The sequence below is a fragment of the Narcine bancroftii genome, chromosome 6 (assembly GCF_036971445.1).
Source record: "Narcine bancroftii isolate sNarBan1 chromosome 6, sNarBan1.hap1, whole genome shotgun sequence".
Classification (NCBI taxonomy): Eukaryota; Metazoa; Chordata; class Chondrichthyes; order Torpediniformes; family Narcinidae; genus Narcine; species Narcine bancroftii.
The window spans coordinates 71,166,574-71,181,468 of NC_091474.1; the positions used below are offsets into that span (position 1 = coordinate 71,166,574).

The window sequence follows — 14,895 nt, forward strand, 5'->3', positions numbered from 1 at the left end:
GTGACAGTGGAAAGTTTTTTTTGGATTGGAGGCCTTGTAATAGTGGTGTGCTACAGGGTTTGGTATATAACACTCAAGCATTATCATTGCACTTCATTTTTTTTTTCTTCAAAAATATATTAAAAATGGCAATTCGTGAAAACAGCTGTAAAGAGTCAGAAAGCAGGATGGAGATCAAGAATCTGGTTGTGTGGTGCCAGGACAACAATCTTGCCTTCAATTTCAATAAGATTCCACCTGCATTGAATTCGCCCATCGTTATTGAATGAAGATCTACCGGGACCAATGCCTGAAGAGGGTGCACAAAATCAGTGAACCGGTGCGGACTCGAAAGGCCAACATGGCCTGTTTCCACTCCGTAAATAGTTATATGGTTATATATTACACTAAAGTGTCTGGTACTGCAGATATTGTAGTGACTGCCAAAGATTGCAGCAGGATCTAGATGAATTGGGCAGGTGGGTAGAGGAATGGTTAATGGAATTTAATACAGAGCAATGTGAGGTGTTGCATTTTGGGAGGTCAGACATTGGTAAGACCTAAATAGTGAATGTTAAGAATCTGGGGAGTGTTGTGGAGCAAAGGGATCCAGGAGTACAGATACATAGTACCTTGAAAGCAGGTCACAGGTCGAAAAGAAGGTCAAGTTGCAGTTGTACAAGAGGCTGGTGATGACCCATTTGCACTTACTGTGCAGTTTTGGTCATGATGCTGTAAAAAAGATGCTGTCGAGCTGGAGAGAGTACAGAAATTTATGAAATGTTGCCAAGACTCAGGGGCCTGAGATGTGGGGAGAGGTTCAGCTCGCTAGGGAATTATTCCAGTGGCGCGTAGGACGAGGGGTGATCGAATAGAGGTATACAAAATCATGAGAGGAAATAGATAGGGTGAACACAGAGGATCTTTTACGAAGAGTAGGGGAATCAATAACTAGAGGATATGGGTTAAGATGAAGGGGTTAGAGATTTACTAGGAACCTGAGTGGTTAACTCTTTTTTAAACCACAGAGGGTGGTGAGTATATAACACAGAATGCTGGAAGTAGCTGAGGTAGCTAATATTTGCAACATTTTTTTAAAAATGTCTGGTAAACGTACAGGATAGTTTTAGATGCATGTGGGCCAAACATAGACAAGCGGGACTAGTGTGGGTGGAACATCAGAATCAGAATTTATTATCAAGAACAAGTCACAAAATTCAGTGTTTTGCGGCAGCGTCATAGTGCGAACATTCATATTATGAACCATTTTACAACAATAATACGTTTTTAAAAATAAATAAAAATAGTTTTTGCACAAAACGTGAGGCAGTGCCTTTGGTTCAGTGATCATTCAGAAATCTGATGGCAGAGGGGAAGAAGCTGTCCCTGTACTGCTGAGTGCTCGTCTTGAAGCTCTTGTACCTTTTCCCCAATGGTAGCAGAATGAAGAGGGCATGGCCTGGGAGGTGGGGGTCTTTGAGGATAGAGGCTGTGACGTCGCAGACCAAATTAACAACCATCTGGAGTATTTTCCTGTCCTGAGATTTAGCATCTCCATACCAGACAGTCAGCCCTTTTAAAGAGAAAAATAAACTATTCTCCGACTTTACATTTGCTGCATTTCCTCCATAAAAGGTCCAAAGGAGGATTAACTGCTCGAACTCGCTCCAGCTATCTGCTGGGGGAGGGGGAGAGGGAGAGGATACTTATAGGTGGATTGCCACTGAAAGTGGCTCCAAAGACAAAGATGATTGAGGTCTCATTGACAGCCCCGTTGCTCTGCTGCGCTACCACAGAGCAGTCGGTGGAGCTATCCATGCCGCCCGCTCCTGGCGGTGCTGTGAAGCAAATGGGCAGAGGGGCTGTCGCAGGACAGCTGCTGCTGTGCTTCACATCCCACCCCCTTTTGCCCTGAGAAGCTGGTACGCTGCACTGGGCTACATAAAAGGACTATACTATCCACCTTTTCTGTCCTCTGCATAAAAGGTAAATTCGGCTTTAAAAAAAAATGAACAGGTAATAGCATGGCTTTTGTGTATAGAAAATGCAACCAGCCAGAAAGCTCTCCACAGTCCACCTTTAGAAGTTTTCAAGAGTCTTTGGTGATATAGCGGATCGCCTCAAACACCTCACAAAGTATAGCCGCTGGCAGGGCCTCTTTGTGATTGCATTGACGTTGAGGCTCCAGGACAGATCCTCAGAGATGCTGACACCCAGGAATTTGAAGTTCTTGACCCTCTCCACTACTGAGCCCTCAATGAGGACTGGGTTGTGTTCCCCTGACTTCCTCCTGAAGTTCACAATCATCTCCTTGGTCTTGCTAATGTTAACCGCAAGGCTGTTGTCGTTACACCATTCAACAAGCTGATCTATCTCCCTCCTGTAGGCCTTCTCATTGCCGTTTGTGATTCCACTGACAACCATGGTGTCATTGGCAAATGTGTAGATATCATTGGAATTGTGCCTGGCCACACAGTCATGGGTGCATAATGAGTAGAGCAGTGGACTAAGCACGCATCCTTGGGATGAGCCTGTGTTGATGATCAGTGAGGAGGAGACATTGTTTCCAATTCGTTCTGACTGTGATCTTCCGATAACAAAGTCAAGGATCCACTTGCAGAGGGGGGATACAGAGAGGCCCAGAATTTGTAGCTTCTTGACCAGCACTGAGGGAATAATAGTATTGAAGGCTGAGCGATTATGACAATAGGTAAATTGCACTGGGTCCAAATCTTTGCAAAGGTACATGTTAATTCTGGCCATAACCAGTCTATCATTTTGGTCAACTTGGGCAAGTTGGGCTGAAGGGGTCCATTTCCATGCTGTGTGACTCTAAGTTCTAAATTTACAAGAAAGTGAGTTTTGGTAAAGAAAGACAACAAAGTAGCTATGCAGATAGAAACGTATTACCTGATTAGCTTTCCTCTAGGCTGTAACTAAAGGGGGTGAAGGATGAAAGAACAAACAAACAAATCTATCATCAGGACAAGTACAGAAATATTTACCGTAGCCTTTGTTGAAAATATCTCTGGCTGATTTGCCAAGATCTGCATATGATGGAGGTACAGCCATTATATCTGTAGAAAACAAAGTGTAATGAGAAACAAAAGAACTTTACCAGATCATATCAATCGTGTGTGTGTGTGTGTGTGCGTGCGTGCGTGCGTGCGCAAGCATACACATGTGTGTGATACCAAAATAACTGATTGTTCTTTGCATTAAGGAAAAAAAATTTGAATGGTCAGGTCTAAATCCAAAGCATTTTCATTTACAAGACCATTAAAAGCAAACTTCTGGTGGACAAGTAACTGTGTTCACTGAAAGTTAAATTGTATCTTCAGGAATACACTCAATTATTTGAGTTACTGGACTTGAGTTACGATATTCTTGAAAAAAAGTCAATTAGAAAGGTCAGAGGATACTAATCATCCAATACAGGTTATTGACTTCTTTAGTCTCACAAATACAATGTGCACTTTCATTCCCATCTCGGTAAAACAATCACACTCACCAAAAACAAGAAAGTCAGTAGATGCAGGTTTCGGTACACGACACAAACATGCTGGAGAAACTCAGCAGGCCACGCAACATCCATAGGAAGTTAAGGGTAACTTGGACCTGAGCCCTTCAGCGAGGTACAAGACAGCGGGTGCTTAAATAAAAATATCAGCCTCCTCCACATCGGTGAAACTGGATGCAGTCTGGGAGACCGTTTCATTGAGCACATTTGCTGTGGCTACTGCAATTTCAAGGATCTCTCAGTGGCCAACCACGTTCATTGCGCACACCATTCCTACTCCCCACATTTATCCATGCCCTCAGGCTTATCTAATCAATCCAATGTTACCTGCAAATTGGAGGAATATCTCATATTCTGTCTGAGCACATTCTAACCAGAAAGCATTAACATCAATCTCCAATCTCCATTAAACCCCTCTCCTATCAGAGCTCCCATCACTTTTTCTCTTCTGTATCATTTATCTTGTATCCACCCATAACCTCTCACCTGTTAGCCTGTGCTCCTCTTCCCCCTTCCTCCCTCCTCTCTTACATTCAGGCATCTGCCTGTATTTTTGCTTATACCTTGGCCGTTGGGTTTCCCTTGGATGCTACTTGACCTGCTGAGTTTCTTCAGCACGTTTGTGTATTAATGGGATGGATTTCCAGAGAATTTCCTCCTACCCTATTTTATAAGTTCAGACTTCAGAGCCAACTATTCCAAATCCATGTTGAACCAAGGAAGGTCATCCAGAATTTTCCTTGGAAATTCCCAACAAATCTCTGTTCAGTTCCTTATGACAACTACATTTGAGACATCTGCAATTCTTGAAATTAGTCCTACATTAGTTAACAATGGCAATAGCAATTTTATTTGTGACCCATTTTAGCAGTAAAAAGGTTATGCTTTAGAATTAGTTGCACAGTCCCAGCCTTCACAGCCTCAACTACAACAGAGGCAGGATAATCTAACTGATATGCATCTGATTAAGAATTTGATTGCACAAATTACCATATTTGATGGCATATAAAACACCCCCCCCCCCCCCCAAAATGGCTCAAAACTATCCTGCGGGTCTTGTATGCAAAGTTGAAATTAGGGTGATAGGAGTTCCCTGCTGGTGGTGGATATGTTTTTGTAGCTTCTCCTAACATTTTCAGCTCCCATGCCTTATTTTTTTTTAAACTAATTTTTCCTTAATAAGGAGTTCTAGTTTTAGCTCTTCTCCTTTCCCAGTTTATTTTACATTTATTCAATATGACCTCTACTCGTGGAGCAAAAGCTGGGAGAAAGGAAGAAGAAGATTTTACTTCTGATGAAATACATCAAGGACTTGACTAAGGATGTTAGAGAGTTTAAAGGGCTAAAGAAATGCGTGCTTCTGTAGTGGCGCAATGGTGGCACTACAACTCCCTGAAGGCTTTGAACCAGCCATGTGACATCAGTGCGTGATGATGTCAGCATGGGTCAAGCGCATGATTCTTGCTTTTTAAAGGTTGTGTGAGTGAGGAAGAGTTAATCCATTTGATTCACTCGAGAAACACCTTGTGTGGCTATTTCATCACGTCCACTGCGATTCCAGTGGCCACAATTGGTGACCACGAGTCCACAAAAAACATATTTTTGAACAAACATGGACTCTGTAGCCGTGACTGTGAAGCTGCCATCTTTCTGGACGGATGAGCCTGAAATATAACCATATAACCACTTACAGCACAGAACAGGCCAGTTCAGCGCTACTAGTCCATGCCGTAACAAATCCCCACCCTCCTAGTCCCACTGACCAGCACCCGGTCCATACCCCTCCAGTCCTCCCCTATCCATGTAATTATCCAGTCTTTCTTTAAATGTAACCAATGATCCTGCCTCGACCACGTCTGTCAGAAGCTCATTCCACATCCCTACCACCCTTTGCATAAAGAAATTTCCCCTCATGTTCCCCTTATAATTTTCCCCCTTCAATCTTAAACCATGCCCTCTAGTTTGAATCTCACCCACTCTTAATTGAAAAAGCCTATCCGTGTTTACTTTGTCTGTCCCTTTTAAAATCTTAAACACCTCTATCAAGTCTCCTCTCAATCTTCTACGCTCCAGAGAAAAAAGCCCCAATCTGCACAACCTTTCCCTGTAACTCAAACCTTGGAATCCTGTCAATATTCTCGTGAGCCTTCTCCACACTCTCTCTATTTTGTTTATATCTTTCCTATAATTTGGTGACCAAAACTGTACACAGTACTCCAAATTTGGGCTCACCAATGCCTTGTACAATTTCATCATAACCTCCCTACTCTTGAATTCAATACTCTGATTTATGAAGGCCAACATTCCAAATGCCTTCTTCATCTACTTAAAGGACAAATTGGGAAGCAGATTGAGGATACCAGAAGGAAGCAGGGTACTATTTACCACAACTCCTAAATCCCTTTGGAGGAGTCACATGATGGAGTAGTGGCCGGTCAGGGAACACCAGCCCTCTCCGGAAAAGTTTTTAAAAAATACACTAAACACAAAAGCACAAGAATAAAAATTAAAACAAAGTGAAAGTAAAGGTGGGAAGAAAATGGCAGCGAAGAAAGAAAAGTCGAAAGCAACAGGGAGAAGAAGAAAGAACGTCAGAAGAAGAAGGTGAAAGCCTTACCTGTCCGAGGAGGCCCGCCACGGAGAGAGAAGCCCGCTCCCTAAGGTCAGTGGAAGTCCCGAGCTCGGGACTACAAAAATGGCTCGCGGAGCCAAGTTAAAGTGTGCAACCGCGCATGAAAAAAAACACTGATGGGAGGGGGGACCAGCTGAGGAGTCGATCTCCACAGCTGAGGATGACAGCTGCAACACAACAACAGGAAGAGAACATATAAAACAACGAGAACAAGAAAGAAGAGAGTAAAAAGAAAACAAGGAAACAACAGATGACCAACCCAGAGGAAGAAGAAGAACATAGAGAAATGGAAGAAGAAGGGAAAGGCAAGACAATGGATATTTTTTTTAAAGAATATATGGAATCAGTAAAAGAATGGCAATTACAAGAATTTAGTGAAATAAAAAGAAGAATTAAAAGTGCAGAAGAAAAAATGAATAGAATAGAGATGGTCATGTCAGATATAGGAAAAAGAGTGGACAAGGTGGAAGAACGAGAAACAGCCGTAGAAATGGAAGTAGAGGACTTAAAAAAGAAATTAGAAGAATCTAATAAAAAGTTAAAGAGGCACATGAGCTGTTAGCTCAGAAGATAGATATAATGGAAAACTATAATAGAAGAAATAATATAAAGATAGTGGGCCTTAAGGAAGATGAGAATATGAGAGAATTTATAAAAGATTGGATCCCTAGGGTCCTAGGAAGACCAGAATTACAGGAAGAGATGGAAATAGAAAGGGCACATAGAACATTAGCCCCGAAACCACAGCCACAACAAAAACAAAGATCCACTTTAGTAAAATTCTTAAGATATATAACAAGAGAAAATATATTGGAGAAAGCAATGAAGAAAATAAGAGAAGACAAAAAGCCACTGGAATACAAAGGTCAAAAAATTTTTTCTATCCAGACATAAGTTTTGAACTCCTGAAGAAAAGAAAGGAGTTTAATACAGCAAAAACGATCCTATGGAAAAAAGGATATAAATTTATGCTAAAGTACCCAGCGGTACTTAAAATAGTTATTCCAGGGCAGCAAAACAGACTATTCTCGGATCCGGAGGAAGCACAAAAATTTGCAGAACAGGCAGAGAGATGAAGACATGTAACGAGAGTAAAAATGACACCGAACTATATATATGGGTATGTGTATATATATATATATATATATATATATGTGTGTGTATGTATATATGTGTGTACATGAGTGTATCCGTATTTAAAGGAAAATATATAGAGTATAGATAAGAATTAATAAGGGAAAGAAAGGGAAGAGAGGAAGTAAGGAGGGAATTATATATATGAAAATATATATATGAAAATTGAAATCTTTTATGAAAGAAAATTGAAATCTTTTCTGGGAGGGGCTGGGTGGGGAGGAGTTACGGTCACTGCGAAATCAGTTGACGCTTGCGAGTGAATTCGCAAATCCAAATGGAGAGGGGAGATGTGGTTGCCCGACAAGGGATAAAGGGCAACTCAGGAAGGGGAGTGGATAGTGAGGTTAAAGAAATTTTAGATAGGAGAATAAGGGAAATGTTTGATGTTTTAGAAATGTTGTCTTATAAAGTGTTCAAAACAAGAAAGCAGAAATGGATAAAAGAAAAGGTGATGATGAGGAAACGGAAAAGAAAGATAAACAAAGTATGAAATGGCTACGTTGAACTATATGACTTTAAATACTAACGGAATACATAACCAAATCAAAAGGAAGAAACTGCTAAATTTAATGATAAAAGAAAAAATTGATATAGCATTCGTGCAAGAAACACATTTAACTGAAATGGAGCACAAGAAATTAAAGAGAGATTGGGTAGGACATGTAACAGCAGCGTCATATAATTCAAAAGCTAGAGGAGTAGCTATATTAATCAGTGAAAATGTACCAATTAAAATAGAAGAGGAAATAATAGATCCAGCAGGGAGATATGTAATGATAAAATGCCAGATATATTCGGAGTTTTGGAATTTACTCAATGTATAGTCACCTAACGAAGAAGATCAAAAAAAAAACTCCTAAATCCCTTTGTTGCTCAAAAATGTGGTTCCAACAGGCTGAACCACAATTTCACCTTCGCAAAGTCAAATTGGACACCACTCGTTATTACCATCTCGTTAGCGTCCTGGACCAGGGCATCGCTAAGCAGGTGAGCGACTTCCTATGGGATCCACCACGTACCAGGAAGTATGAAGCTTTAAAAGCACTTTTTTTACGTGTATATGGTATGTCCTGCAGGGAAAGGGCAGCCAAACTACGACATCTCTTTGCCCCTTCAGAACTAATGGATGAAATGCTGTTCCTGGCAACTGGCAAAAGTCCCAATAGGTTATGCGAGCAGCTCTTTTTAGAGTGAATGCCAGATGAAATAAGGCTCTTGTTATCCAAATGTTCATTTGAAGACCCAAGGGCTGTAGTGGCAGAGGCAGACATTCTATGGCTGGCTAAAAAAGCACAGCAAGGAAAGACAAGTCTGCACAACCAGCCCCTCTGAAATTGACCCCGTGTCACACTGTAGTGCTCTTAGCACATCACTCCCTACAAACAGGCAGCACCCCAAGACAGCAAGCAGCCTGTGGACATCTCGTCTTGGTGTTATTATCATAGGCGTTGGGGAATAAATGGCCGCAAGTGTCTTCCAACCTGCCCATTTACGGGAAAAGCCCAGTCCAACCACCAGCAAGGGCTGCAGCAGTTGGTGAGAAACCTGCAAGCCTACTGAATACAAGGGACCAGTTGTCCCAGTGAAAATTTCTGGTGGACATGGGTTTAGAAGTTAGAGTATTTCCGCCCACTGGTTTTGACACGCCATCCTGTCCCGGGCCAGCAACTTCGAGCAGTTAACGGTTCCAACATTCCAACCTTTGGCATCAATAAAATGAACGTCAAGCTCGAGAATCATCTCCACATGGCTATTTATTATAGCAGCAGTATCCCGACCTTTACTTGGTGCAGATTTTCCTTGGGCTCATTCATTCCTCGTCGACTTAAAAGGGTGTCAGCTAATAGATGAAACTACTTTTCAGACTATTCCTCTGGCAGATGCCTATACCCCTGCTCTGCGCCTTCAAACATTAAGTAAACTAGTAGATGAATTCTCCAAGCTGTTGGAAGATTTCCCTGAGATTACTACTCTACAATTTCCTGCCTCCACTTCAAAACACGATGTTACTCATCGTATTTGTACTAAGGGCCCTCCTATCCATGTTAAAGTGTGCCAATTACCTCCAGAGAAGCTGTGCTTAGCTAAGGAAGAGTTGGCCAAGATGGAGGAACTAGACATAATTCATAGGTCCGACAGTCCCTGGGCAGGTCCTGTATTGCCTGCCAAAAAGCAAAAGTTTAGCAGCATACTGCAGTCCTTCCCGGCAATTACTCAACGCTTTGCTCATGTCCACATGGACATCAATGGTCCGCTTCCTGTTTCAATAGGATACCATTATATTTTTAGAATAATAGACAGGTTTATACAATGGCACGAGGCCGTGCCTTTGGTAGATGCTATTACAAACACTTGTGCTTGGGCATTCCTCAGTTCCTGTGTGTCTTGTTTTTGTTTACCAGCACGTTACTTCAGAGAGAGGACCACAATTTACTTCCTCACTGTGGACGGCCTTGTCTCGCTTGCTCAGTACAACAATTAATTATACGATTGCCTATCATCCCCAGGCCAATGGAGTGGTGGAAAGATTTCATCGACCTTTCAAGTCAACCTTGGTGGCTCCATTAGAGGGCCCAAATTGGATTGATGAGCTGCTCTGGGTATTAGAATAACTCCAAAAGAGGACCTCCAAGCTTCATCTGTGGAGTTCTTGTACGGTGCACACACAGTTGGTGGTTCCAGGGGAGTTCGTCCCCAACCATTCCAACTCCAGCGATTATCCTAAGGAACTGTTGAGCAGGTTAAGGGAGATCATAGGAAAATTGAACCCTATACCACCATCGTCACATAGAGAACACTTCTTTTGTGCCTGAAGACCTCAAAAACTGCAAATATGTCTTTGTCCAAAGGGAATATTTGGTCATCCTTTACAGACGTCCTACAACTATGTCGATCTGTATTTTGGACAGTGGAGGGAAGCCAGTCTTTCACTATTGACAGGCTTAAACCAGCTCACATGGACATGGACAAGCCTTCCCCTGCAGCAGACAGCAGTCCGTAGCAGAGGTCAACAACCTAAAAGACAGACAAACCTTTCTGCTGGTTCAGGGTGGGGGGGTTGGGGGACGGTCATGTAGCAGCGCTATGGTGGCATTACAACTCCCAGAAGGTATCAAACCGGCAATGTGATGTCAATGCGTGATGATGTCAGCACGTGTCGAGCGCTTGATTCTTGCACGGGTAAAGAGTAAATCCTTTTGATTCACTCCAGAAACGCCCTGAGTGGTTATTTCATCATGTCCACTGTGATTCCAGTGGCCACACCTTTATTTCTCAAGTTGCTGAAAACATGGCTGAATGACGTGACTTCATCAAAGAACATGACTCCAAAATTAAGAAACTGGTAAGAACTGCTGAAACTCACGATACCCCGTTAGATGATGTACAAACCGATAATCTGGAATTATAAAAATATCATGACTTATTATTGAAGAAGGTCGCAGACCTGGATGCGAGAAACAGAAGAAACATTCATTTGGAAGAGGGAACTAAATCAGGCTGCCTTTCCAAATTCTTTGCTGGGTTTCTCTGAGGTTTTTGGACATGATTTGTTCTACATACAGAGAAGTCATGTCTCAGCTTTATAATGCCAACTTAAAACCATTATTGCGCTTTCCAGCTCGATTGAAAATCACCTTACCGGAAGATACTTAGAAGTGGCTCTTTTCTCCTAAGACTGCAGCTGACTCTTTGAAAGATTTTTGTTCAGTTTGAATTTAATAAAATGTGTATATTTTTCCTTATTTTTTTCTAGGGGTAATATATTAAAGAAAGAGAGGTTCACCTCATTTCTTTTCTCTTAAATGAAAATTAATGTTTTCAGTTAATAATCAATTACTGAATCCATGGGATTTTTAGTATTTTAACTAGACATTACAATTTTGCAGCTTCTTCTTTGTATATTTCTGAGTTTTGGGGGCATAGTTTTGACTGTATGTTGCTGCTCAGGACAGTTGGGATTTTCAGGGGGTGGAGGGTGGTGTGGTTTGTTAGTTTAGTAAAGTTTTTTTCTGAGAGGCTATATTGGCTATTTTTTCATTGAGCATGCCATCACTTTTAATGTTAGTATTATTGATTTCTAATGTTTCAGGTGCCAAAGATCTTTTTGTGGAACGTTGCGGAGTTAAACAACCCAGTTAGGCACCAAAAGATTTTTTCTCACCTTAGGAAGTTTAAACCTGAGATTATTCTTTTACAAGAAACATATCTTCATCTATCCTAATACCTCACAATTTTTGAATTTTTGGAAGGGACAGCAATTCTACTCAACATTTTTGGCTAAATCTAGGGGCTTATCAATCTTTATAGATCAATCAGTGCCATTTATTAAACATGAGATTATTGCCAACACTAATGATCATTTTCTTATATTGTCTGGTAAAATATTTAATAATTTTTCTTTTTTGTTAACATTTATGATCCTAACCCTAACCCTTAACTTATGACCCCTCATTCCAATGTCCCCTACCCTCAAGGGGAAGAGCTTATTCACATCTACTCCCCTCATAATTTTTTATACCTCTATCAAATCCTCTCTCAACCTTCTACGCTCCAATGAATAAAGACCCAGTCTACTCAATCTTTCTCCGTATTCTAGATACTGCAATCCACGCAACATTTTAGTAAATCTTCTCTGCGCCCTCTCTACCTTATTGCTATCCTTCCTATAATTTGGAGACCAGAACTGCACACAATATTCCAAATTTGGCCTCACCAAGTCTCAACAAAAACCTCCCAGCTTCTAATATTCTATGCTATGATTTATAAAGGCCTTCTTCACCACCCTATAAACGAGACTCCACCTTCAAAGAACACTGACCCATTTTTCCAAGATCTCTCTGTTCCTCTGCACCCCTCAATGCCCTCCCCTTCACTGCAAATGTCCTATTTTGGTTATTCTTCCCAAAAATGCCTTGTTCGAAACTCAAGCTTTTTTTAAAAAAGGATTGAACTAAAAACTAAACGTGATTTGCTTCTTACTTATCCTATACAAACACGACTTTTAAAGAATAAATCTATGTGCATGGTGGAAAGGCAGAAAACTTTTAGCTGGCCAAATTAAAAATAATACAGCAAAACAGCTTATTACTGAGATTTGTAGAGACAATGGTAAGATAACCAATGATCATGTTGAAATAAAGGTCATTTTCTCTCAGTTCTATTCTAAGTTGTACAGGTCTGATTTGATCAAAAATTGAAATTCTCTACAACAATTCCTGGTTGGTTTGACAATTACTACTGTTTCTTCAGAGAATAAATGAAAGTTGGAAAACAGCCTATCTCTGAGTAGGAAATTGAAGTAGTTATTACTTTTCTGTAGACTAGCAAGGTTCCTGGTCCCGATGGCTTCCCCTTAGAGTTTTATAAATCATTTTTCCAGTTACTGATACCCCATTTGAATTCAATCCTTAGTGGGAAATTGCCAGAAACCTTTTATGAAGCTTCCATCTCTTTTATTACTAAGGATCCTTTGGACTGTTCTGCCTATTGACCAATTTCTCTCTTAAATATTGACAATGAAGTACCCTCTAAGATTTTAGCTTCTAGATTAGAGAATATTATGCCTTTAGTTATTTCTCAAGATCAAACTGGGTTTATTAAGGCAATTTAATATCCATAGGTTGTCAGATATTCTTTATTCTCCAACAGTTTCGTCCTCTCAATGTATTATTTCTTTAGATGTCAAAAATGCTTTTGATAGAGTAGATTGGAAATATTTATTCAATGTATTAAAGAAATTTAATTTTGGTCCCCAGTTTATAAATTGGATTAAATATATTTATCTCCTACACCTTCAATTTTTACTAATTCAATTAAATCTAGACCTTATAAGTTGCATCATGGTACTAGGCAGGAATGTCCTGTCCTCTAAGCCCATTATTATTTAATTTGGCTTTTCAACAATCACCTGATATCTCAGGAGTCACAAGAGCGGGAAATGTTCATAAGGCGTCGCTTTATGCAGATGACTTCTTGCTGAATATATCAAATCCTGATCAGTCAATCCCATCCATTTTAGCTCTTCTTTATCATATTTGGGCAATTTTTTCAGGATACAAATTAAATTTCCAGAAGAGTGAGCTGTTCATTTTGGGTTCTTCTTGCTTTCTAGATTCCTCTATTTCTTTTAAGATAGCTAAAAATCAGTTCAACTATCTAAGCATTACTAAGAAATTCAATAATTTGTTTAAAGAACATTTTCTTACCTTAATGAGTCATGTTAAGAAGTCCTCGACACAGTAGTTCCCTCTTTTGATGACATTAATTGGACTTGTCATATTATTAAGATGAATATCCTTCCTAAATTTCTATATCTTTTTCAAGCTGTACCCATTTTTGTTCCCAAATCCTTTTTTGATTCTTTGGATTCTGTCATACCTTATTTTATATGGAAAAATAAATGCCCTTGTCTTAGGAAAGCCTTTCTTCAAAATATTAAAAAGAAAAGGGGCTTTAATTTTTATTATTTTCAGCTAACATTAGATCCATTACCTTTTGAATTCAGCACAAGGAAAATTTAGGTGAATCAAGTTGAATTAATTTAGAAATATCAGGGTACAAGATCAACACAAATAAAAGTGAAGCGATGCCAATGAATAATGTGGATTTCACAAAGTTTAAGAAAGAATCACCATTTAAATGGCAAACACAAGCAATCCGATACCTAGGTATTAGACAAGAAAATAATCTAGGCCACCAATACAAATTAAATTATCAGCCATTAATGAAGAAATTACAAGATGACTTAGAACATTGGAAAGATTTACCACTAACATTGATAGGAAGGGTAAATTGCATTAAAATGAATATCTTCCCAAGGATACAATACCTATCTCAATCGTTACCAATTCCCTTAACAGAGAAATTCTTCAATGAGCTAATGAAAATAATAAGGAAATTCTTTTGGAAAGGAGAGAAATCGAGGATAGCGCTAGATAAATTAACAGAATGGTACAAACAAGGGGCCTTACAGCTACCAAACTTTAAGAATTATTATAGAGCAGCACAATTAAGATATCTATCAGTTTTTATCAAACAAGGGAAAAACCAGATTGGACCAGGTTAGAGCTAGATAAAATAGGGGAAAAGGTATCAGAACATATACTTTATAAGTGGGATGAAAAACTAGTGCAACATAGAAGTTCACCAGTACTGCACCATCTGCTCAACATTTGGAAGAAGATTCATGTAGAAAGGAAAAAAACAAATTACCAACTACCAAAATTACTATTGATGCAAAATCAACTAATCCCTTTCACAACTGATAACCTTTCCTTTAGAGAATGGGAGAGAAAAGGGATCAAAAGAATATAAAATTGTTTTTTGGGAAATAATTTATTATCTTTTGAACCAATGAAGTACAAATATGGTATCACTCACAGTACAATGTTTGCATACCACCAACTGAAAACCTACTTAAAGGACAAATTGGGAAGCAGACTGAGGTTACCAGAAGGAAGCAGCTTTGAATATGTGATTACAGACACAATGATAATTAAAAGATTTATAACAAACATGTACATCAAGCTGCAAAAGAAAGAAAATGATGAAATAAGCTGTAAACCCAAACAAAAGTGGGAACAAGATCTAAACATAAAGATAAAAAATGAAAAATGGGAAAAGCTAT

At 39.6% G+C, this 14,895-nt stretch overlaps 1 protein-coding gene across 1 annotated transcript in view; it reads right to left on the reverse strand.

The window, feature by feature from the left end:
- Positions 1 to 14,895, reverse strand: part of LOC138736178 (voltage-dependent anion-selective channel protein 2) — a 38,479-nt gene that overhangs the window by 9,913 nt on the left and 13,671 nt on the right. Inside the window, exon 2 of the mRNA XM_069885246.1 lies at positions 2,985 to 3,056. Within this exon, the coding sequence (XP_069741347.1) occupies positions 2,985 to 3,051 (67 nt within the window). The 5' untranslated portion in view covers positions 3,052 to 3,056. The remainder of the gene's footprint in view (positions 1 to 2,984; positions 3,057 to 14,895) is intronic.